This window comes from Hakea prostrata, chromosome 10 (genome assembly GCF_041222555.1).
Source record: "Hakea prostrata isolate BN-2017 chromosome 10, UWA_Hpros_2, whole genome shotgun sequence".
Taxonomy (NCBI): Eukaryota; Viridiplantae; Streptophyta; class Magnoliopsida; order Proteales; family Proteaceae; genus Hakea; species Hakea prostrata.
Window position 1 is genome coordinate 29,143,996 of NC_142609.1, and position 26,524 is coordinate 29,170,519.

The 26,524-nt window shown below is 38.1% G+C and overlaps 1 protein-coding gene across 3 annotated transcripts; it reads right to left on the bottom strand.

Annotated features, from left to right (window-relative positions):
* Positions 1 to 311: 311 nt before the first annotated feature.
* Positions 312 to 23,798, bottom strand: LOC149002429 (NF-kappa-B inhibitor-like protein). 3 transcript variants are annotated; one of them, XM_089136193.1, is made up of 9 exons: positions 23,570 to 23,660; positions 16,131 to 16,248; positions 12,627 to 12,731; positions 12,422 to 12,478; positions 10,294 to 10,374; positions 9,162 to 9,196; positions 6,211 to 6,300; positions 5,966 to 6,122; positions 312 to 1,809 (listed from the first exon to the last, which is right to left on the bottom strand). In XM_089136193.1, the coding sequence occupies exons 2-9, from the start codon at positions 16,200 to 16,202 to the stop codon at positions 1,702 to 1,704; spliced, it is 705 nt and encodes a 234-aa protein (XP_088992319.1). In that variant the 5' UTR covers positions 16,203 to 16,248; positions 23,570 to 23,660; the 3' UTR covers positions 312 to 1,701. The 3 variants fall into 3 exon arrangements, with proteins under 3 accessions (XP_088992319.1, XP_088992318.1, XP_088992317.1); XM_089136192.1 differs by having other exon boundaries at positions 313 to 1,809; positions 10,294 to 10,368; positions 16,131 to 16,297; positions 23,570 to 23,798; XM_089136191.1 differs by having other exon boundaries at positions 315 to 1,809; positions 16,131 to 16,297; positions 23,570 to 23,797.
* Between the last annotated feature and the right edge of the window lie 2,726 nt (positions 23,799 to 26,524).

Sequence of the window (26,524 nt, forward strand, 5' to 3'; positions counted from 1 at the left end):
TAGAGAAGATAGTGTAGACTAATGATCCTAGTCCATTGCATAAGGTGAAATTTGTCAAAAAAAAACCCTAGATGTTCAACAAAATGAGTGTCAAGGTGTCTAACTTGTTCTATGGACCTTGCATCAAAACTTTGCAAAGCGTTTTTGCTGCGATTCCTTCATCGCTGGGGGGGTTGTTTTTTTTTTTTTTTTTTTTTTTTTTTTTTTTTTTTTTTTTTTTTTTTTTTTTTTTTTTTTTTTTTAAAAAAGAATGTTTGGATGTGGAGGTGGATGATCAAATAAAGGGCCTAATCCAGATTGAGAGAGGAGGGAAATTTTGCGAGGATAGGGTTTACAACAAAAGTTAAGAGATTAATCCAGCATACTACAGAGAGACCAATCCAGTTTAACACTGAACAAGACAAACAACGTTTGAATCAAAGAAGACCATGATACACCAGAGATGCAAGCTACTACCTCTGCTTCCATGTAGCTGAGAAACTCCTTGACTTGCATTACACTGCTATGAACTCCCCATAGTGATTTCTGATAATGAGACCCCTACTACCTGAAGAGAAGTGCAATGGCTATAAACAGTTTGATGTTCCCATTAATGAAGCGTCCCCATTTTCTTCGCCGTTCCAGAACAAGGCAGCATTTTACTATGGCTCCCTGTGAAAGCACCAGTCAAGTAGCAACCACTTCTAGAACAGGATTTCACCCTGCAAAGGGCTTTTATTCGTCTGCCAGAATGTGCATACCAAAGCTGTGACATTGACCAAAAGCAGTGAGGGCACGGTTGGGCCAAGTCTCCCAGAGCTTAAAGCAAGGTTCTGAACTTTTGTCACATTTTGACCCTCCTTCCACTGCCACTAATGCGAGTGGATCGACCAATGGCTGCTGGATTATCGAGCTCTCTACCTTCACTGCTGGGTTAATGCGTTGGAATGCTAGAACAATCAAGGATGCTGGCACTACTCTCGCTGCTGGTGATGGGACTTTAATGGATGCTACCATTGGTGAATGTTGGTTGTTCTGCCTCAACCAAATCAACAGGATAACTTTCCGAGCTCCATCCACAGATAAAAAAGTTATCTATATTCATAGGAGGGAGAGAACCAATTGAAGTCACATGAATAACTTGATGTTTTGCAGTATCCCCATTTAGATCTTTATGGTCTTCCTCTATAGCTCAATGACAAGCTTGAACAGTACCACAAATAGAAAGATTAGTGCGATTATTCAAGGACAGTTTCATCCTAAGATCAGCGTCAACAATTTTCAATCTTGATTTCCTCTTGTTGTCAAAATGTTTTTATGGATATTGGCTTCCTTTTGGCACCCAACAGGACTCACATATGAAGGCATGGCAATTCATGTGGCATCTATGGATTAAAATGGATCTGCAATTTGACCTATGACCCCAGACAGCTCTTAGATTCACAGTGGTCAAGACTTTCCACAGCATTTAAATGCAGCCATTCTCTCATTTTGATGTACAACAAAAATTTTCCCCACAGAATTAATTACATGTGGAATTTAACAACAATGTTCTGGTTGTCAATCTAACAATCCGACAAACATTCCAAGCTACCAAGTTACACCTGAAATCATACATTGATACGTGAATTTGGGTACCTGGTAGATCTACAAAGGATTACTCCATACAGGCACCAAATTCTGCTTTCAAAAATTCAAGGATCAGATTGCCGACTCAATTGCTTACTCCTCGCTGTCTGGAAAGATTATTTTCAGGTCCTCATTATCCCTATAAACTTGAACCAAAGCAGCAGCCTTATAGGCAAACATCCCAAACATTGCTGGAACAATCTGTGATGAGACAAAATATTGAATCTGGAATCATCAGGCTCTCGTTTTGGTGATAAATTGTAATAGAATAGGATAACGGAACTTAGTTGTTTTTGAGTTCCATGTATATGGGCAGAAAAAAACTAAAGAGAAATGGTTTACCATAAAGCTGCAAAACAGCCAAGAATGCCATTTGATATATGAATGTGCCTGAAAGGGAATTTGAATATGCATAATGCTCGAGCCCCAGAAGACAAGATTGTAGAAAATTTTAATTGCTGCAAGTAGGGCTTCAACAGGGTCAGCTTGGGCCTAGAATTTTAAAAACTGACCCTGACCCTAAATACCATAGCCTGGTCAAGCTGGGCCAGGTTAGACACTTAACCCTGACCTTAGCCTTGACCCTAGCCCTAAACCCGATCCTAATCATGAAACAACAAAACAATGCATAATTCCATATTGTTGCCCTACTTGTACAAAAATATCCTAAACGATGGTAGAATTGGGCAGAACTACACATTGCTGACCCTAGTCAAACACTTAACCCTGAGCCAGCCCTAACTGACCCTTAGAGCCAGAATTTTGAGCCCAAACCCTGTTCGGGCTTAGGGTAGGTCAAGGTGGGTTCAAACCATCAAGACTTGCATCCCTAGACACAAGTAAATAACTTAATGGACATGACAGTGGACAAAGTTATCATGACACCAAAACGAGTCAAGGTGATGGCCAACCACTATGATGCTAAGGTGTCATCTAGGGTAGTGTGTAAGGCACCCAATATTAATGCCATCTTCTGGGTGTTTTCCTTCTCCTTTTGGATATGGATGCCTTGATGCATAAAGTGAATGCTAGCCTTGGGCAAGGCAACCTTGTTGCCTAGGTGATGCCTTGACAATTGTGCTCCCACCATTACAATGCTTAAACTCTGCAGGTAAAAGCTAACTAGCTTCTCCAATCTTTATACAGAAAGTCAATGGATTTCTTCAACTCCATCTGAAAATCCAAACTTCATAATGGAAGGAACTTGAAGCCCGAGTTTTCCCTGTCTGTACCACCATCCCTTCTCTTACTTTCTCCCCACCGTTCTTTCTGTAAACTAATATTTGTCTGTAAAGGTGCAGGAGTGCACCGTCAAACTTGAATGTCCAACGGAAAGATGCTAGTTTCCAGCATGATGCAGGAAAACAAAGATTATGTCCAACTGGTTTTGCATTGTGATGGTTTTCCTTTCTTCGTTTATTCCAGTTTACGTTTTCATTGGTTTGTAATTCATGTGACTAGAGAGGTTTGTCTTAGCAGATGACGAGTTTCTATTTTCTGTCAGAAACTAGGGCCACAGAACAATTTCTACTTTCTGTTCTGGCTCCTCCTAGAATAGTTTCTAAATTCAAGATTACTGTTTAGCTCTCTGAATAGTTGTACCATGCTCCCTATGACATGTTTTTGCAGGCTTGCAGCTAGAGTTCGGTGTTTCACATATACGATCTAAAAATGTGGAGGTTCTGTCATGGTTAGACTCATCTAGGCATTGGTGGGTTCTAAGGTCTAGTCCCTGCAATTTCTTTTTCTTCGCTACTATTCCATATCAATTCCTTAAGTTTCTGTCTAGTGCTTAGTCTGATTTTATTGTTTGATTCTGTATCAAAATTCTGTATATAATTCCAAAATTTCCTGGGACAACCAGAAAACCATGAATAAAACAATGCAAATGGTTTTATGGATGGTAAACCATGAGCAAAATAGTGGGTGGGCCCCCTAGATGTGGTAGATCATGTTGGCATGAAAATGATGAATAGGTAGACCACTAGACCTCCATACACACAATGCTCAAAGAAGTAGGACTTGCCCATGTGGTAGAACATATCAATCCAGGACTCAGGTGCACGGAACCATGTGACATGAACACAAGGACCCCCCCCCTAGCCCAAAGCTCAAGTGGGGCCCCTAGGATGGCTCCAAGAAACCACAATAGCTTGGCCAACCCTACTTGGGGTGTATCTTGGGCATTTTAGCCCTTAATTTATTTCTGAAATTTATTTTAGGATTTTCCAGAACATTGGTTGAGTCCAGTTTGTTAAGTTGAGTCAGGTTTGGTTTTGTTTAAGAATCAGCTTGATTTTCAATAGATTGCTTTAGTCTTAAGTTATCTAATTAACATGTGCTTTAAAGGGTAACTTAAAATGTGATTCCAATCTAAGGGTTGAAATTTTGTAGTAATTTGATTCCCCTTTCAAGTGTTTGGATAAGAATCAACGTCCTATATGTAATGGGACCCCATCAATAAGGAGATCCCAGTTTGAGTCAAATTCTTTATTTTCAGGCTAAATAGCCTTTTCATGCAAGTTATTTTCAGTTTGGATTGATTAAGGAATTGAGTGTTTGCTAAGAGGTCGCACGGTTCCTTTGAGGGGTACCTTGCAGTTGTCTATTGAGCTTTGAGTCTTCAAGCATTCAAGTCTTCAATAAATTTCCAGCAAGCGTTCATCTTCCAACAGCCAAGCATTCAATCTCCAAGCAATCCAGTCCACCAGGCCATCTTCACTTTCCCCCCTCTCTTGCACAACCCTAGAAGCCTCCCCTAGTAACCGTAGCATACCCAGCCCCCTCCCTCTTTGTTTGACCTAGGAAACCATTCCCACCCCCATTGCAAATCACCCCTGCCCCTTCCCCTATGTTTTTCCTTCAAGTCCTAGCCTTGACCCTAGCACCTGCAAGCCTCCCTCCCCCTCTTTTTCTCCCACGGCAGTCAAATCCCAGCCCCATTAGGAAACCTAATTCCCAATTTTGTTCAATCCCTTTCTACCCTCATCAGAATCACAAAAGCCTCAAAAGTATCAATCCTAACATTAGTTTCCCCAAAGCAGCCCTCTTTTCTGGAGTTCAGAATTTCTTGCACTTCATCTTCTTCAGGTGATTTGCAGAATTTTGTTAAATTTCAGAAAAACCCTAATTGCTTAAACCTCAGTCTTCCTTCTCTGAACCAATTTCTGACTTGTAGATCAACTACATACTCAAGTCTGATCTGCAGGACAGCAAGCTTAGCCCCACTCCCACCCTAGCCAGAAGTTGCCCTAAAATTCAAATTTCAAATCTGAATTTCAACAACCAATAGCCATTCTCAACAGGCCTGAATTGCTTTTAAAACCCTAACAAACCCCTCTACCTATTGCTGGAATTTCCTGGGCAGCCACACTCTAGGAAAATAACAGCTTTACCCTTCACCCTAGATCTGTGGTTACATCACCATGAGAAGCACATTGTACATGCATGTTAGTTGAATTTCCTCTCCAGGTGAGGGTGTTTAAGTGGTTGGATTTGAGGCTACAATTTGACTTGTGCCCAATTTAGACCATTTCTTAGATAGCAACTGTATTCCCGAGAACTTGAATCTTCCTTTCAATGCAGCTAATATGGTTGAAATCTTCACTCTTCCTTTCTCTTATTTTAGCTGGTTTATACAACTTCCCCTCCCCAATCTTCTGTGCCTTTATTGTCATTGAAATCTCAAGATTTCTTAGCTTTATTTCCAGCAAATGTATGCCTTTTCACATCCTCCCCCCCCCCCCGGTTCCTTATTCCTTTGCAAGCTTTAAAGTAATGTTTCTTAGCTTCCATAGCTGCTTGAACTTCATCATCCCACTACCAAGTTTACCTTGATGAATGTCAGTTACTTTTGGTTTGCCTAGAATTTCATACTTCACCCTAACTATGAAAGTCTGTACTTTAATTCAATATGGGGATAGTTTATATCTCTGTTCTCTAACAACAGGAAGAGTCAATGCCACTAATATCGTCCCCAGGATTTTCTTGAAGTCATGGCAACAGTTGCTTCATCTGTATTTACAGATTTTAGCTCAAGGATGACCAAGTAGATATAGTGAGTACAATCACATCAAAATCAATAAATATAAAACACTAATTTAGCATTGTTTAGGTCTTTGTCCAGGTTTAAGAAGATTAGACACTTGTTTTCTGCTTCCGATCATCAGTTCAACAGTGGAACCCTTTATGTAATTCATTATAGGCTACTTGCAAGAGTGGACTGCATCAGTTTCTAATTATTGTTTTTAAGGCATCCAGTATGAAGGGTAAGTCTCTTAAACTAAATCAAAGAAGGGAAAGATAAGCCTTTTAAAAAAATAATAATAATAAGGGAATAGAATGTCTATGTGAAAACCTGGAAATCAAAGAAACCATTGGATAAATGCTGGGACAGCACCCAAACTCCATATATTGCTGCAGGGATCACAAGTCTTGGAGTTGAAAGAGCCATGGCGCTACCCTTGATATATCTCTCCAATAGATTCTTTAGGTCCTCGCTTCTTGTACCAATTCTGATGAGAATAAAAAGTTACAATAAGTTAATAAAATCTACAACACAGTGCAAAAGCTCAAGGATGAAGCTGTAAATGGCAAACCAACTTCTTTGACTTCTTAAGCATGAAAATCTGAGGCACATTTTCCTTGGACAAGCTGTCAGCATAACGGTACAAGAGCTGAAGATACAGAGAGCTGTACAAACAAAATGAAACAAATGGAAAACTAAGTTTCTATAAAAACCATTTCTCTTTTAAATAAACACAATTAGGCCTCAATATGCAAAACACAATTAGAGAACTCCTAGGCATGACATAATGCAACTCGCATGAGTCAAGCCGTATACCAAACTTCTAAAAGAACAAAAAACATCTTGAGACAAACTCCCAAGATAAAGTTTGGAGAAATCTTTTTTCTTTTCTTTTTCATTTAATGACAGGGAAAGTGCAAGAACATGCATTTGTTACTTGTTAAACCTAACAACATCTGAGCCCGGCTTTTCCGGTGATTTCAGAACTCTGAAACCGACACATTTTCGTCTGATTACTGAGAAAACATCGATCTAAGACAGAAGTAGGAGAAGTAGAAGCGAGGAAGCTTTCATCGTCTTCATCTTCTCGGTCGCCCTGGTGAAGCAGCAGCGACACAGCGTCAGATCTCGGCAACCGAACTCTGCATCCGATCTCTCTACAGCCTCTCTCTGCATCTCTCCTCCTCCGTCTCTCTGTTTTGGTTGCGTTGAGTGACTCTGGAGGCGGAGAGACACGGGTCACCACCGTGTCTCTCTGCCCCCTTCGCTTCTTGCTTTATGATTCTCCTTTCTCTCTCTGTTTCTCCTCCTCTCAATCTCATCTCCTATCTGATTCTATGTTGTTTCTCATCTCCTCTCTTTCCCTCTGCTTCTCCTCCTCTCGTTCTCATCTCCTCCCTGTTTCCCTACTCTTGCTTCCATCTTCCTGCTACCTCTCCTCTCTGTCCGGAAAAAAAAAATGAAATTTTTTTTTTTTTTTTTTTTTTTTTAGATTGGCCATTTCAGGGTTCCGTATTTGGTCGTTGTTGATTTCTATTTTCAATGGTCTCTCTAGTTTTGGGGAAAAGCCTTGAGGGCCACTGTTGCCGATCTCCTAAGTGCTGTTTGGTTCCCAATTATGGTCTCATCTCCTTCCTCTTCTCTCCTTCTCTCTCCCCTCCTCCTCTCCCCCTCTCTGTTTCTGGTTTCAGCTTCTTCGTCGAGGATTCTTGTCCTTAATGGCTTTTCTGGCGTGGGGGAAGCCGTGAGGGCCAGTATAGTTGTTTTCTCCGAATCGAGTTCATTCTCAGATCCAGATGTTTCTTCTACCTATGTTTCTCCTTCTCTGGCCCTCTTACCTTCCTGTATCATGGTTTCATTTTGTTCGTCGAGGGTTCCAACCTTTGATGGTCTCTCTAGCTTTGGGGGAAGCCATGAGGGCCATCATTGTTGAACTCTCCGAACTTCTCCAACCCTCATATTTTCTCTTCTTATCGTCTCTCTTGTGTTGATTCCAGCCCTTCCTCCCTTTGCTTCTCCTTCTCTTCCCTTCCTATTTCTGGGATTCACTCCAATTTGTCGAGGGTTTAGCCATTGATGGATTCTCTGGCTTTGGGGGAAAGCCATGTGGACTATCGATTTTGATCTCTCCAATTATTTTGGAGTCTATTATATTCTCCGTTCTTTATCTCTTTCTTGTGTTGCTACCTTCCCTTGCAAATGTGATGCTGCTGCGTTGGTCCATGTGCTATGTTTCTAGGATGGCTTCTATTATCTTCGATCAAGAGGGAGTCAGCGCTGGATTAGCTAGGGGACCTTCAGTCCACTTCCTTGGACCTCTTGTGTTGTGTAACCAGTTTGCTATTATTGTTGCCCTTAAATAGTTGCTTGGCTCAATGTCAACTTAGTTTTCTTCTCAGTTTGGCTTTGGACCACTTTGCTTGCATATCTAGTGTGCTATAATTGTTGCTCTAAGGTTTTGCTAGGCACATTGCCTCTTAGGTTGCTTGTTAGTTAAGGCCTCTTTTTCTTGCTTATCTGGGCTCTGTCCCTTGTGCTCTTGTAATTTTTATTCTCTTTGGTAATGAATTATTTAATCATCCAAAAAAAAAATCTGAGCCCAATTAGGAGCATAATTCAAAATTTCATCTCATCTCTATGTCTACACAAAATTTCAACCAAAATTTTGGCGAAACATTGTATATCATTGTACCATTTTTTGGTTGCACATTTCAGTGGGTTTTAAGTAGGTTTTAGGTCTGATTTTTTGTGTACACTTAAAATTGAGGCCAGTAAATGCAATGGCAACATCATTTTTTTAATTAAAACCTAACACAAACTAGTCTTCTTGATTCGCATGCTTGGTTGTATGAGGACCAAACTAGATCATGTATTTTCACAAATCTAAACAAGGATATACAAGAAAACATTATTAACATGCAAGAACAAATACTGAGAAGTAGTTGAATCTCAATTACAATTACAATTACGACCCCTTGAAATTCTTGAAATTTCATCAATTGAAATTCAATCAACTGACTCGATTTCGTTTTTGACAATGTTTCATCACGGTAGGCTGGAAATGACTGAAATTTTGCAAGATTTCAGCAAAATTTAGGACATGGTTATGAGTCACATGGCCAGTTCTGGTTAAATAGAAACTGCCTTGACTGTCTAGGTTTATGTTTAGCAGTCCAATCCCCACCATATGGTAAACCTTATACAGTTATATTGGACCTCACCAACATACTTCCAAATGTTTTTCTGCTTACTTATTTGAACTGAAACTTTACAGGTTCTTAGTGAACCATCAGGTCAACTCTGAGCCATAATTGACCACCACATGTTCATTATAGGCCCTACTCATTCTGCCATGCTGGACCTTTTTGCACTAAGAGCTTCCAGCTAAGAAACAAACATTTTGAAATGAAATTTTTCTTAGGTAACTTATTTTCGAGTCATTAATTTTCAACCCTCCTATATCAAGTACTTCAATTATTCAATACAATATAGCCCCAGCTAAGGTGAAAGGCAGATTCTCACTAACCTGAAAATTACTCCAGAAGCATAACTGATGGCAGCCTATCCATTTCAAAAACGACATGGATGAGTCATCTGCCAATACTTGAAGTGATTTATACCAAAGGAACATAAAATTTTGCATAAATAAAACGTATCTGGGGCATAACTCAATCAAGGTTTTCAGTGTTCATAACTCAATGCCATCACCAAAAACTAACTCACATAATTACCTTTTGCTAGTTTGGAAAAAAATCTAGAGAAATAAAGCATACTATTTATTACTTTCTCTGTGATTTAGGTATATCTAGGCCATAATCAATATATCAATTGCTGCCTTATATTCCTGAAATAATTCACAGGTTTGATACTTCTGTTGTCATTGTTGTGGTATTTGTTTATGTTCCAGGAGTCATTTCCTCCCTTTATCCCAACTAACAACAGCTTAAGAGCATTTAGAATGGCCCTTCAAGATCCTTACGATGCTATGAGAGCACCATAATTTCAACTTGTCTTATCTGCTTGTTAGAGAACCTTGGTCTAAAAAAGGTCATACATGATCACAAAAACTTAGGTCCCCTTAAGCCACTACATTGGAAGAATTTTTTTGTAGAATAGTCTACATCAAAAAATCCCCACCAGTCACTGTACCTTGTAACTTTCGTAATCTAAATAGAAAATAAACAAAAAAAAAAGAGAGGCTTATTCAGGAGCCGATAACATAAATTTCATTAGTTCCTTCGCTCCCTTCCTCAAAAATTTGGTCCATCCCTTTCTTATAGTTACCTGTCAAACTGGATCATGAGATAAATGGGCAAGGCATTTTTAAACTTCTCTTCTTGGACACAAAGAGTGACCCAAGAATTTTATTATGTAGATAGCTACTTTTTCCAAAATTCTGTTTACTCCACTCCATTGGCAGTCCTTTCTTTTCCAGCAACCACTAGTAACTGACAAAATTTATAGTTAATGGGATTATAATATTTGAGAAGAGAATGGAAGAGAGAGAGGGAGAGAGCAGTAGATTAAAACATTTATTCATGAATATCTGGGTATATCCTATGGAAATTTCATCTTAGAGGAGAGAGGGAAGAAAAATATCTCAGGAGTCGAATGCTTCAGGAGCTAAAGAAATTTTGCTTTATTATTGAAAACCCTACCTGGACTGAAAAGGCTACCAAACAATATCCACTGCATGCAGCTCCAATGGCAATATTTAAGAGCATCAACTCCTTCTTCAGCTGACAAAGAGACAAAGATCAGTCCACCTCAACACAAATATAATTCCTATTTGTAATCCTTTCATCACTGGATCTGACACTGTAAAATAGGTTTTAAGAAAATATTAAAAGCATTAGTAGATGCATATCCTTGAATTTTATACAAAATTGAATTCCTTTATCTTTCAAAAGAAACTTCAGAAGAAAATGTTCATGTAGCCTCCAACGCATCTTGGTATTGTAGTTCCTGGATTGGGGAAGCTAAATTTTATATACGTGTTTCTAACATACTCTTGAAAACAGACAGTTCCGAGAAGAGGTGGACTCTCAGTTCAGAATGCCCAACATCTGAAGCCTTCTAAACTGGAAAGCCACAGAAAGTGGTGCTAGATTTTTCGGGGGGGAACAGGACTCCTATTCAGTTCAACCCTGGTCACTAATGAAACCCACCATGGCGAAAGTGCTATATCATTTCCAGAATCCTTTGGTCAATGGGGCAGCATTCTTGCTCTACAAGATCTGATGTAACCTGGGTTGGAACTTGGACCCCAAAAATTGGGCTCAAAAATCCAAACCCAAGAAGCTTCCAAAGCTGGCCGTACTACCCCATGGGCATTTTGGTCATTTTCCAGCCCCTTTTAGGACTAAACATGGTTCCAATTTTACTCCCACAAACCCCGGGTCAAGGATCGACTTTTATTTTTTATGTTTTTAACTTTGGTCAGTCAATTGTGAGTTGTCTAAGAATTTTACACGAAGTCAATCAGTTGGTTGGTTGGTTGTGATAAGGTTTGGATAAAGTTCCTTATATTAAGAGACTTTATCTCTTAGAGCTAGTTTTATTCTGAAATTAGTAATTGAGTCCTTATTTGTTCACTAGAGTTCAAGTAACAAGGTTGTTGGATCCCTATTAGTTTGGGAATCTGTAATTGAGTCAATTTGGGTTTCCAAGGCTATAAATAGCCTAGTCGATGGTTGTAAATTTCAGATTGATTTTGATGAATAAAATTATAGTTTGAATAATGGACTTGAGAGAAGTCATGGGATCCTGAGATTGGTGACCTGCGGCTGGGTTTGTGGCATTATTTCTGCAGTGATCACTCTCCTTCCTCTTCAGGGCAGTCCAGCGACAGTTCCAGCAAGACCTTTCAATTCTCAAGTTCAGAGGTTGCAACCCCCTTCTTCCACCTCCCTAGGCCATTGCACCTTAACCCCAGCCTCTTCCCTCTCCTGCCCACCTTCCCCTGCCCCCTATCCCTGCTGCCGCATCAAGCCAGCAGCTCCCACAACAGGCAAGCCTTAGGAACCCCTGCCCCTTGCTGTTTCAGACCTATAGGCTCCCCAGAACCTCCCCACCCCCATTCAGGTCACTGTTTTGGCAGAAAATAAGAAACCATAAAATTTTTCAAAACTTCCTGCACTTATTAGAAGACTTTTAGATACTGAAACCCTAATTTTTACTACCAACCAGACACAATTAGCACTGGTCCCTACATGGAAGACCGGAAATCTAACCCAGATCCTGGGTTACATAATGATCAAAAGTCGTTTTATTGCTGTACAAGATACTGGTTCAGCCAACATCTCAGTATGTTAAAAACATATATGTACAAACAAAGAATTATAATGATAGGGTAAGTAACATCTACATAACTCTTAACAGAACTTTCTGACGCATAATGCAATTTTCTGCTATAGGCCACACCTTTGGGCTGGCTGGTGCCATGCATAATTTACCAATCATTGGTGAAATTAGAAGTTATAACCCAATAATCATCACTAACATGGTTTCCTAGATTTGAATTATCTTTCTCTTAGTTGAGTCCAATGTATCATCATGAGCTTTGTTTATGTGGTTTGTGATCATGGAGCCCATGATGTAAAAATTCATACAATAGGGGCTACCAGGAAATGGGCTATGTGATCAATCATTAACGAAACAGGGTTAGCAAGCCATGCACTTGACACTTCCGCCATGTGCATCCACTGAATTTTATTTTTTAAGTGACGCAGTTTTACAAAGAAATGAAGGGTGGGGGAGGATCTGATTTTAGAGGAAGTATCATACAGCTTCGTATTGGAGAAGATTCAGTCTCTTCCTTCTTTCACTATTATTCTGCAACTCCTGTCATTACACATATCAAGAAGTTACAAAAATATCCAAAGTAAAGGAACACTATCTTCAATTTCCATCGCTACCCATATAAATGGGGAATACATCAAACACCATTTAGTACTACTGATAATTTAAGGATAACCACCCAAAGGGATACCTTTCTAATGGCTTTCTTATTGATTGGTGCAACATTGTCACCCATGACCCACTCTTGGGTGTTTTTCAGCTTCAAAAATCCACCATCATTTTCCTGTTCAATGACCTAGAAAAGATTTGCAGAGTTGAATATTGGATCAGAAAATCAGTTGACTTCCATTTCATAAATACTTAACATATAAAGATAAAAAAATAAAAAAAGGAGGTACCAAAAAAAGTTTGTAAGAAAAAATTTTCAACTGATGAATTTCCATTACAAAAAAGAATTCCTCATCATGTCAATCAGCGACTATATGTCTTCTGTAAAGCCACAAAGAGCCCTCTGTGAAAAATACATGTTTAAACTCCAAGCAGTTCATAGTTTCATCATAAATGTCAAAATGCTTATTTTCTTTTCCTTTTCTTCACAGAGGACAAGTAATAGAGACTACTTCAAGTAAAACAGATTTCATGGTCTGATCCTAAAGATTCCACAAGATATCTGAGCTATTATTGACTTTCCATACAATTTATTTTGAAGGAGACTTTTTCCTAATGCTGGAGTACCATCAACTGATTATTCCAATCAAACTTTATGCAAAGAAGTGCTGAGTCAGAAATTTGATGATATGCTATGGAGCTTCTTTCAGGGTAAATCATCGCTGCTCCAAGGACTAGCCTATATATGGATTTCCCTTAAGCTTCCTAGTCGACCTATATTGAGGGCTCAAGAAGAACACTCAGCCTCTAGCCATTCAGTTTCTTTTCTCCCATTCCTGGAAAAGCCTGATTCCTGTAGCTAGCAGGTCATATACAGTTGTTCCGATATCCATAGTAATAAAAGCAGTAGAAGTCATATCTTGGGATCATAGTTTTCAAGGCACCAAGAGGACAAGGCATCTGAGGGGGTGGAGAAAACCAAGGCAACACCAAGCAACTACGATTGGTATTATATTTACTTCTTCATTTACAGTTTCATCATTGATTTTCTCTCTACTTTTTCCTCAAAAAAAGAACCAAAAAAAGCGCTTTATTAGGCACATAGTCAGGATCAATATGAGTATTGGTGCATCAAAATAGAAGAATCTACAATCCAGTCGAACAAACTCAGAAACACAAATTGCACCTCACATCATAGAGGTCTACCCAACCCCAGAAAAGAAAAAACAAAAAAAAAAAGTCTGCTTGGGCCTACATTCATAAGCCATAGATTTAACCTTTTGGATTAATTTGTTCCAAAAGAAAACATAAACACAAGAAAGCTAACTGTTGGGTGTAAGGGGGAATTGATCATTAAACACAAGGCATATGGAACTATGGAAAGACACAAAGAAAGATTGGTAGCTAAGGGTTTTATTCAAACCTACAGGATAGACTACCAGGAGACATTTGCCCCAGTTGCAAAGATGAATATAGTTTGGGCAGTTCTTTCGTGTGCATAAACCACTTGGATATTAAAAAAAAAAATTCACCACGGAGAAATTCAAGAGAGGTGTATATGCACAAACCACTTGGATATGCTACTACTGTAACTCATGGAAAAGTTTGCAGGTTTAAGAGAGCCTTATATGGTCTGAAGCAATCTCCAAGGGCTTGGTTTAGGAGATTCCATAAAATCATGGCGTCCATTGGCTACAAACAGAGCTATGCTGATGATACCTTGTTCGTTAAGAAAAAGGATTCCCATATGATTGTACTACTATTTTATGCAGATGATAATGTTATCATGGGAAGTAGTGATGAGGAGATTACCTGAAGAATTTTTGGGAACCGAATTCAAGATCAAGGATACTAGGAAACTTATATGCTTCCGAGGTCTTGAATTGGCATATTCGACCAATGTATTTCTCTCTCTCAGAGAAAGTATACTCTTGATTTTTTGACTGAGATTGGAATGTGGGGTGCAAACCAGCTGAGACTCCCAATAAACCCAATCTACATTTGAAGACAAAGGAAGGAGATCAGTAGATAAGACTGGCTATTAGAAGTTGGTAGGGAAACTAATTTACCTATCTTATACTCGATCGGATATTACATTTTTTGTTAGTCTTGTAAGCTTGTATATGCATGATCCCCACTCTTCACACCTGAATGTTGTCAACCGAATCTTAAGCTACTTAAAGGCTACTCTAGGAAAAGGGATTTTAATCTCCTCTCATGGACACATGAAGATGAAGCCATACATAGATGCGGATTGGGTAGGGTGTCTAGATGATAGAAGATCTACCTCTGGGTACTATGCTTAAGTTGGAGGCAACTTGGATAAGTAAAAAAAAAAAAAAAGGGCAGTGGTTGCTAGGTCCAGTGCTGAAGTTGAATTTAGAGCAATGGCACAAGGTATTTGAGGTGCTACGGCTAAAGGAACTACTTCAAGAGCTTAGACCAGATTTCGCAACACCTGTCCAGCTGTATTCAAGAGAAGTCAGCAATCAGCATAGCTCATAATCCGGAACAACATGATAGAACCAAACATGTGGAGATCAACAAGCACTTCATCAAGGAGAAGATTGAGTCTAGACTAATCCATATCTCCTTTGTTACCTCTGACAATCAAAGGGCTGATATACTAACAAAAAGTTTGAGTACCAAAACTCTCAGTGATATTATTAGCAAGTTGGGCATAATAAATATCCATGCACCAACTTGAGGGGGAGCGTTGTAATTCAATAGTATTATCAAGGGTAGAATTATCTGTTAGGATATCTTATTGTAATAGTCCCACATTGGGAATATCTCTTTTCTTCTTGTCATATTACTTATATAAATAAAGGCCTGCTATGTCACTCAGACATAAGTTCTCATACCATTCAAAAAGTCTATACAAATAGGACACCACAAAATGCATGACTGAATAAATACTATATGCACAATGACCACCAATATTTCTAATAAAATGTAATTAAGAGTTTTCCAGAAAATAGCACCCATCAGTACTCAGGTTTATTATGCCATTACAGTGATAGTAGATGTTTCTGAAACAATTTCTTTTTATCAGGCTTTGTTCATAAGTTGCCAAAAGGCCCCTTTCTTTGTGTTGAGGTAGGGCCATTTTTTGCTGGACTGTTAGTCTGTAGCCCCGCCCTATAGAATGAATAAGGAAAGGCATATCATTGTTTTAGGAAGACCTTTTACCAGTGGAAATAAAACCATACTCTGTAATTAAGACGGATCATGATATGTGATCAGAAGAGTCAGAACTAAAACATACTTAGACTTGGTTTGAAATGAATGTGGACAGCAGATTTCAACTGCATCCAGACGTCTCTTCATTTCCCTTTTTATTCCCATCGTACACACTGTATAGAAATTCTTTTTAACCATCAACTTTTTGTAACAAATCCAAGATGGAAAGAATCGATAAACTTCAGAATAGTGGCAAAAATGCTAACAAGAGTTTCATCATTTTGTAAGAGAACAGACAAGGTGACATTGGTGAGCAGGCAATTTCATTGGACTAGAACAAAAATTTTCTTACAGAAACAAATCCTCAGAAAGAATTTACCAGAGGTATTCATGCAGATCATACCTTCTCAAGTTGTTGAGGAATGTCATCATATATTCTGACCTCTGAATTGACAGATTCTGAAACACCCCTCATCCAGAGAAAGTCCGTAGCTTTTGATATAAAATCTCCATTCAACTGTCTGTCTCTCAGAAACATTTGCAAAGTACCTTCTGTTGTAAGTTCATTCCCTAGAACAGGATAAAGAAAAGAGAAGGAAACACAGTGATGATAGAATTTTTAAACATGCAATCTTATGCAGCAAAGAGCTTAAAACTTAAAGAACCCCCCCCCCCCCCCCCCCCAAAGAAAAAAAACCCTAAAGAAAAAGCCCCGAAGATAATCTTTTATATGCAACAGGCTTGTATCTTGCTGAATACAAGGCTAAGTAAATGATATTTGGTTTCAAAGCAGACCTCCAAAGAACCACATTAGATTCTCAGGGGAGGAAGTGTTCAGGAAGTAGAACCCATGTATTAGGGGTACTTCTGTCACATGTCTAGTATGAGTAATGTAGAGTTGCATTTTTATTTTCTTTCTTTTATTTACTTCTTAATCCCAAGAGAGGTCCCTTGGGATTCTCAAAATATATCTATTTGAATCAAGTAGGTGAAGAAGGGAAGAATAACTCATTCACATTTGTTGTCTCAACTTTTCTTCTTCTCTCTTCGTCTCCATCTTCTGTCTTCTCTCAGCTCAACTCCTTCCTCCTTGACTAACTTCCTGTCTCTTTTCCAACTTGGAACCAAAGCAGGTAAGGTTTGAGAGTCGATTCAACCGACCTGGGTTTCTCCTCACCTCTCTTGGAACCCTAGCAAAGCAAAAGCATTCCACTAGATGCTGTATATGCAAGTACCTGACAAATAAGGTTTAATGGGAGTCTAATCTCTCACACATTGCTTAATGAAGGCAGTTTGAAGACTGGGAAGGTGTTTTCAAACAACAAAGAAGCAGCAGAAGAATTTAAACTGGCCATTTTCCTGTTGCTTTGGTTCTCCATAACAATCCCTTCAGCTCAAGCTGGGGTTAGCAGAGTTTGTGTCGTCTGGAGGTCCTCTTTACACCCTACCAGGATTCCTTTGCTGAAGCCTTATGCCTTTAGGAGCATAGTACTAAATTTCACTAACTCAATTTCAGAAATTTCAAGCTGGCCAAAATGAAATGCCAGTGAAGATTGAAATTTGCAATGGTTCACTGAAATTTCACCGAAATATTGTCAAAAATTGGTGAAATTTTGTGATATATTGTATATCTCGCAATATTTCGTATAGAAATCCTTTATAAAAGCAAAATTTCGACAAAGTTTCGCTGGAAACCAAGTCCATGTTTCAGTTAGATGTAAAGAATGCATTTCTTCATGGAGATTTGCATGAGGAAGTGTACATGGAGCAACCACCAAAGTTTGTTGCTTAGGGGGAGAAGGGTATGGCCTGCCACCCCCGCAAATCATTATATGTTCTAGAGCATAGTTTGAACAATTCACTTACGTTGTGACACAATTTGGGATGACAAGATGTCAGAGTGATCACTTTATATTCTTTGGACACTCTAACGCAGGAAGAATATTTCTCGTAGTTTATGTTGAAGATATCGTCATTACAGGATATGAAACTTTAGAAATTTATAGGTTAAAGACCTATTTACAAGAGAAATTTCAACCAAAAGACTTGGGCAAGCTAAAATATTTTCTAGGAGTTAATGTTGACCTATCAACAAAGGGCATCTTCTTGTCTCAGCACAAGTATGTATTCAATTTACTAACTAAAACAGGAATGTTAAGATCCAAACCCCTAGACACTCCCATGGAAATCAATTTGAAGTTACTATCAGAAGACGGAACCATTCTTGACGATCCAAAGAAGAACAAACAGACTTTTAGGGAAGCTAAATTATCTGATAGTAACTCAAACTGGCATTGCCTTTCCTACTAGTCTTTTGAGTCTTTTTTTTTTTTGCCCCACAAACAGCACATTGGCATGCAGTTATTCAAATACTGATGTATCTTAAGAAAACAGTAGGGCATGGACTTCTTTACACTAATCATGGTCATAAGAATGTTGAAGGATTCTTTGATGCTGACTAGGCTGAATCACCTATTGATAAGAGATCGACTACAAGCTATTGTACATTTGTTGGAGGAAACCCTGTCTCATGGAAGAGTAAGAAACAAACTGTGGTAGGAAGGTCAAGTCCAAAATCTAAGTATCGTGCTATAGCACTTGCGGCATGTGAGATGGTATGGATAAAACAATTACTCTAGGAGTTAGGATTTGTTGATGACTCACCAATGAAGTTGTGGAGTGACAACCAAGCTGCTGTTCATATACCATCCAATCCAGTCTTTCATGAACGTACTAAGATATTGTAGTTGATTGTCACTTTGTTCGTGAAAAGTTACAACAAAGCCCCTAGCCACTTGCATACCAGAGAGCAACTTCCAAATTTGTTCACTAAAGCTTTAGGGAGTGCAAGGGTTGACTATATTTGTAACAACTAACAAGTTGGGCATGAATAATATATATATTCCAGCTTGAGGGGGAGTTTTAGGAAGGGCAAAATTGGAAGAGAATAAGAACCATCGTGAGTTAGTAACAAGTGCTAACTCACAATGGCAGAATCCTAATCCTAGATTAATCTAGATAAGGAGTTCTATTCAGACTTAAATTTCTATGATGATTCCTATTGGGAATCCTATTATAAACAACTAACAAATAAGAGTTTTTAATAGGAGTGCTCACAATTTTAGTGAGAGCTTCCAAAACAAAATCAACTTTTTCTCTCCTTCGTTCCTTTCCTTTCTCTCTTCTCAAAATCACAAAGATCTTGTAACCGGATTTAAGGATATTTTGAAGATCTCTCTAATCTAAAAACTTTTCAATACTAAATACATTGTTGAGGGGGAGAGCTGCATCTTGCACAACTCTCCATTCCCTCCTTCTCCATTCCTCTTCTTCTCAACCACCACTTCTTCTCTCTTCTTTCAACTCTATTATTTCTAGCTATTTTAATTTTAATTCTTTGCACACCCAAACAAAATGGGGTAGCTAAGCAAAAGAACAGAGACTTTGATGAGGACATCAGTGAGCAATTCCAAGTTTACAGGCGACGCCGACGTAGAGATCATCCCACAACAGCATCTATGTGGATGGATGATGAGTTCGGAGGTTATTGGATTGTTAGGATCCTATGGTTCGATGAGAAACATTGCTCATAGGCAGTTTGTCATGTTATTTTCCTTAGTCTTAGTGGGTTGGGTAGTAATTTACTATTGAAATATTTTAATTTCATGTTCGAGTCTTTATGGGTTGGACCTAGAGTCTATTTTGGCCCAATTTTGAATTATTTTAAGTTTGGGTTATATATACAACTTAAGTTGAGGTTATTTTGGGAGTTAAACATGTAGGGTTGTGAGGGATCAATTTTTTTATTTAAACCTTGTATGGAATTCGTTTTTGGCAATCAATGAATGAAAAAAAGAATTAGAAAAGAAGCTCACACTGCTCTATCTCTCTCCTGGCGGTACTACCGTACTAGTTCTTCCCCCTCTCTCCAAGTAAGCTCTCTCTCCTCCTTTCACCCTTGTTTCCCACTAGAAAAATTCCCCTTGCTCTCCTCTACAAAGATCTACTCTTTTTTTTCTCAAAAAAGACCTAGTTTCTTTCCTAGAAATCTTCTTCTTCTTCCCCAAACCCCACGGTTGTTATAATTTTCTAGCAGAAAAAATTTTAAAAAAATCTTTGCTTTTTTTTTTCTTCCCTCTTTCCCTTATACGGCAATCTAGCTTTTCTTTTGTTAGTCTCCCTTCCCTTCTCTTTGTTTCTTTTCTTTCCCTCCCTCTCTCTTATCACCTACTCTCTTTCCTCAGATACACCATTACTTCAATATATTTTTTCTCCTTCCCTAGGATTCACCACTACTTCAACATATTTTTTTCTTTCTCTTATTTCTATTCCTAAATGCTTTCTAACCCCTGTTTTGCAGCCAAGATCAGCAGGTAACATTATCTCTCCCAAAATATTTCTCATTTATTATTTGGCAGTAGTTTTGTTTAAAACAAAAACTTCCCAAGACTCCCTTTACATTGTTAATTGTTGAATTCCTTGTTAGAAATCTGATATTGATTAGGACAGCTCTATTTATCTTTAAGTTTCTTAATACCCTTGCATTCAATTTAGTGTTATGGTGCCAAGATCCCCATCCCCTTGTTTCCCTATTGATTCTTGTTTAGTTGTGCTTACCAGTAAGACTTATTGTGTTTATTTCTCTACTTTAGCTGTCTTACATGCATGATTAATCAGATTTCAAGTGCTGCAAATTCCTTTCTTTACTATATGTCAAGAATAGGTGTTTAATTCTAAAAGTCTAGTAGCCCATTTTGTAGGTCCCCTAGTTTCTAGGGTTTCTCCTACATCAAACTTACTTGAAGAAACTCGTAGCCTCTTATTTGGTATGCGTGTTCCCGAAGTTTTTTAGGTTGATTCTCTTATGGTGAGTTCTCTAATCAACTGAATGCCCATACAGCTTCTTGGTTCCAAGTCTCTAATGGAAATCCTTTCCCCCCAATTCCTTACTTACTTCCTCCCACCTAAAGTCTTTGGTTGTGTTATGTCCATGCCCACAAATCCTCCAGGACTAAACTCAATCCTAAAGCCCTTAAGTGTGTCTTCCTTAGGTATTCCCCCTGTTCTACAGGGTATGATTGTTGCCAGCGCTCTTTCCATCGACGTCTTCCTTCCAATGATGTTTCCTTCTTCAAATCTGTTCCTTTTTTCTCTTTCCCAACATCCTCTTTAGGAAGAGAATAGTGAGGTAAAGAGTTATTGGCATTTCTTTTCTTCAACCATTACCTACCTATCCCTTTATGATGATATTGGCAAAGACAAAGAAAAAGATGACCTTGATAATGGGAAATATACAGGTCAAAGGAAAGTTGGTTTGGAGAATATAATAGATTATCCTCTTCATAACAATGTGTACAAGAGGAACAACAAAGAAAAGATCAAAAGAAGACCTGCCAAGAGTTCTCTTCAGATCCACGTCCTAAGTCTCCTATTGTTGAGCCACTTAACGCACCTCCACCCTTGTCTGAGTTAGCTCTTCCTATTATTGTTTTGAAAGCAGAGGCTTAGAGTAACCCCATCTCTCAATTTGTCTCCTATAATGCTCTGTCTCCTACAGGTTCTGCCTTTGATATTGCTCTCTCCTCAATTTCCATTAATAGAAATCTCTCTAACGCTATGCCTGACCTAAAATGGAAACAAGCCATTTTCAAGGAAATGATGACAATTGAAAAAAAAAAGGGACTTTGGAGCTGGTTTATCTCCCTAGGGGGAGAGCTCCAGCTGGATACAAGTGGATTTATACAATTTAGTATCAATTAGATGAACCTGTGGAATGATACAAGGCTCAACTGATGACCAACAGGTACAGTCAAGTGTATGGTATTAATTACCAAGAGACCTTTGTACTTATGGCCAAACATAGTTCAATCAAAATCCTCCTGTAAATGGCAGCCAACAAGGACTGGACTCAATGTCAGTTGGATGTGAAGAGCCAACCCCAATAGGGATCTAGAAGAAGAAGTGTCCAAGCAACCTCCACGTAATTTCAAGTCTCTTCAATCATAGGAGTTTAAAAACTCCATCTGAAGTATAAGATAACAGCCTTAATCCAGTTTCCAAATAAAGTCTCATGGCTCCTTCCCTATTTGAGTTCTACATCTCTGAATACTGAATCAGTTGTTGCAGGACAAGGAAAGCTACCATCAAATTGCTTGTGCTGTTGAACTGAAGAGAGCCTCCACCTGATGCCATTCCATCTTCAAGCTGTTCTGCTAGGAATGCCACTGTTCTCTACTAATGAGATGCGTCACTGAAACTTTTGATTGATTTAAACCATCAATTTATCCCTCCATCTAATTAGATTTCCATTCCATCTCACCTCCTTTTCATCGATCCATCATACCATCCATCCATTACTTCATCACTCTCTTCAATCAAAAGTTACTATATTCTGTCACCATAACTGGAACCCAGCCACCATAATAGCATCACATTCAAAGCAAAGCAACAAAGCGTCCTCCCCTTGAGGCTTCCACTCAATCCAAGTTGGGAGTCAATCAACTGGTTGATTGGATCTCATAACCAAAGGTTCTATTTCTGAGTTAAGTTCATATGCCGGTGACCACCCTCATATTGTTCCAATCTGGCCGTTAGAATTGATTGAAACTTGCAGCAGTTCTTCCTTGTCATGCAAGCTCCATCAAAGCTGAGGCTGGTCATAGTTTTGGTGGCTGGTTTCATTCAGGCCTTAAGTTGCTAATTTCTATCCCAGTTTTTGATTTTTGGTGGCTAGATTCTTTTCTAAGGCATCCTTGGCCTCAGGCTCTTAGCTTAAATTACCATTCATTATAAAGATAAAGGTTTGACTATAGGTTCTAGGGACTAATTCATGTTGCCAGCTGGGCAGCATTTAGCTCAATCAAGGGTATCGTCTTTGCATACATGCGTATTGCTCGTGTGCTTGTAAGACTACTTCCAATAATTATAAAATTATAAGCGTTGCATGTACTTTGAGTTGATTCGCAAAGAGCAGCACCAGTGTTACTCCTGTAAGTTGCCAATCAATATTGCAATATCTTCGTGGACTTTTCAAAATTGACAGTTCTGCATCTTCTATTTTAACCTAAAAGGATGTTCTCTCAATGTCAAGGAGAGAGCTAGCTACAATGTGTAAGCATGCACTTACATTTGTTGATGTATAATGGGAAAAAGTTCTTCAATACTCTAAGCCATACAAAACCCACCTCGACCTCCATTCCCACCCCCAAATGAGAAAAAAGACAGTAAAATGTGAGTTTAACCAAATTCATCAACTTGAGTGAATCAGATGTGGGAATAGAATAGGAGAAACCCATAAAGGGATCCAAATATATAAGCCAGTCAATTGCCAAGACTCATGGCAATATTGACCATGGGCAGGACAGTATCAGAAGTACCAAACAAGTAAGCATGGGAAATGTTGCACTCACTAAACACGTACCCAACATTTGAAGCTGAAATAAAGCACCTCATATCCCTTACTATGATCAACTTGAGCACCACATTTAAGATAAAGTGAAATAGAGCTGAATTCCTGAATATCAGTACTGCATTTCTAAAGATTAGGGTTGATACTAATTTGTGCTGCATGATTAGTAATCGGTGTATCATTTTCGCCTATATTTGGTACGTTAGACATGAACAGTTGGTCTCACGCCAAAATGCAGTACAAGTTACTCTATTTGACAGAACTTCCAACAAATGCAAAATACAAAAACATAAACCTAGCAGAGTACAGAAGCTTATCACAGAAATTAGAAGGCACACAAAACCATCCACATCCAAAAAATGCTCATCATTTGTCAAGAAAAGAGACTATTGTAATTGGACCCAATAAGAAGAAGAAAAAAAGTCCCTAATTACCAGAAAGAGTGTTTCTGAAGACAAAAGTTCTTAGATTTCTCCTTGACAGGGCATAACGATGAAATGGAGGTGCTCCGATAGGAAGTGGAGTAGGGCAAGTTAGCTCTGCAAAATTGAGGCTGTTTAAGAACCCAGCTCTGGAAAGTGTCTCCATATTTCTAACTCAACCGAAACCAGTCAGCTCAAAGGGATGGAAGGTTTATGAAAGCAAACACCATCCAATGGATGGTGATGGAGTAACGCAAGAGAGCAGGCCCATTCGTTACAGTCGTATCCACAAAATTGAATTTACGTTTCTACCCCGAGAATTCGCTTTATGTAATTGCAGATTCAGAATAGGGTTGTCCATCGCTGACCATCCATTTCACTCACTGCGAAACACACGTGTGTATCAGTTACATCTAGGGGTGCAAGTTTGGCCCTGGTGGCCCTAACCCGCCCTAAGCCCGCCTTGAGCCCGAATAGGGCTTGGGCTAAAGATTTGGCCCTAAGGGCAGATTAGGGCCAAAATATTCTGGCCCTGAACTAGGGCCAAGGGCGGGCATGGGATTACTCCCTGGCCCGCGCAGCCCATCCCAGTCCGTCCCTGATTTTTAGCCCTGACCCAAGCCCTAATTTTGGCCCTGATTTTGGCCCTGATATTAGCCTTGATCCTGACCCTGACCCTGGCCCTGATTTGAGTCTAAAGACTCTGGACCCTCCACCCACATGGAGAGGAATTAATTGTAATACATATAGGTGGATACTTGACACGTGTCAAATTTTAAAAACATGATCATGTTTTGTAGAAAATTAATAAAAATAAATTATGACCTCATTACCAATGTAATAAGCATCTATTTGATTTTGGCCCTGATCCTGACCCTAATTTTGGCTCTAATCTTAATATTAATTTGACGATGATCACGTACTACAGTATTAGATTTTTACCCTGATCTTCATACTAACATTGATATGAGTCTTGATTTTGATATTTAGTCACTTTGATCATATTAGACTATAAATTCATTTTTTATATTATTTTTAAGGTAATTTTTATTTTTCCAACAAAGTCATTTTTAGTTCAATAAAATATGGATTTTGTTTTTTGACTAAGGCAAGATAATATATTATAAATAATAAAAACAATTACATAAAGAATTAATATCTAACAAATCTATACCCTAACTTCTCATCATGAATATCTAACAAATCTACTGTGATATTTCAAAAAAAAATTATTAAAAACATATAGCTATGTTTGTAACTAAAACATCATTTTCTTTAACTATGAAAAAAATACTTTTTTTTTTTTGTTGAATACTAAATTATTGTCGATTTACTTGTTAACAAGGTTTTGAATAGATTTTGATTTTTTTTTTTTTTTGTATTGAATAAAGATATCAATTTATTGAACAGTTGTGAATGAAAACATACCTACCTATAGCTTAAATTCTTGACTTTCAAGATAAAATTCTCATTTATCAAATTCCTTTTGAATTATGAATCTCTGATGTTTCTAAGTTCACAAAAAGAATTTGTGTGACATTCTCTATAATTGACTTGACTTTCAAATATGCCTAAATTTAATTACAATTATTCTCTCTACTTATTCTATTTCATGAATAATTTTAACTCTTTGCTGCTGGAGAAAAACCAAAGGAAAAAACAGAATAAGAGAGAGAGAGAGAGAGAGAGAGAGAGAGAGAGAGAGAGAGCAAATTGAATCTAAGTTTTGGATTATTTGTTGACATCTTTAATATTTTATTTTCCAAAATTGAGTTTGGAATTTAAGTATTTAATTACTTTAATATGTATTTTAATTACTACTTGTCTTACATTTGATATTTACGACCAAAGATATGGCCAATTAAAGCTAGGGACAAGGCAAATTAGGGCCTAAGCCAATCAGGGCCAATCAGGGCCAGGGCCAGGGACAAGGGCCAATTAGGGCCAAGGACAGGGCCAATCAAAGCCAACCCATCCCGACCTGGCCCAATTAGGGCCAATTAGGGCAGGAATGGGCTTGGCTTGGCCCTGTAGGGCTTAGGGCCAGGGACAATAATTATTGGCCTTGAACTAGGGCCAGGGCGGGAATGGACTCAAATTATACCATATAGGGCTGGGCTTGGGATTGCAAAAGCCCGGCCCAGCCCGGCCCAGTTGCAGCCCTAGTTACATCCAAAAATTTATATCAAAATAAAATAAAAAAATTATATCATACTATCATTTTATTATATTACTATTATAAAAATATAATCTCAAGAGACACCGCTATATTTCATTTCCCTCCAACACCTCTTCTATTCAATCAATTAGACTTTTCTATTAGAAATACAAAGAAAATAATGCTTCACCATCTAGTATTTTCCCCTTGCCTATGTATTTTTCTAAATATAAAATCATTTCTATAAAAGAAATTCGACAATAAAATCGATTGCCCATAGCAAAACCAACTATGAAATCTTATGGGCAGAACTACAAAAACATATATATATATATATATATATATATATATATATATATATATATATATATATATATATATATATATATATATATATATATATATATATATATATTTTCATATTTTTCTATAATTTTCAAAACCATAACACATATTTTTTCCTGTTTATTTTTTATTTTTAAATTATTATACTAATTTTTAAAAAAAAAAAAAATAATTATGGGTTGAAAATATTTCGACTCCATGAAACCGTACTTTGGCCCATGGAGTTCAACATATATTTACTCCATCATTGTACAAATTGTATATCATATACATTTTCTATGCAGTAAAGTAGATCTTTTAAGTTGACAAAATAAAATGAAAAATCCACTTAACATAAAAAAAAAAAAAAAAAATTCAAAAAAGTGAGTTTGTTAAGTGGCCCACAGTGTTTAGCAATATATTATTTTCATGCCCATTGAACTACTACTTAAGATGCATTTCCAAAAAAAAAAATTAGAGGGAAG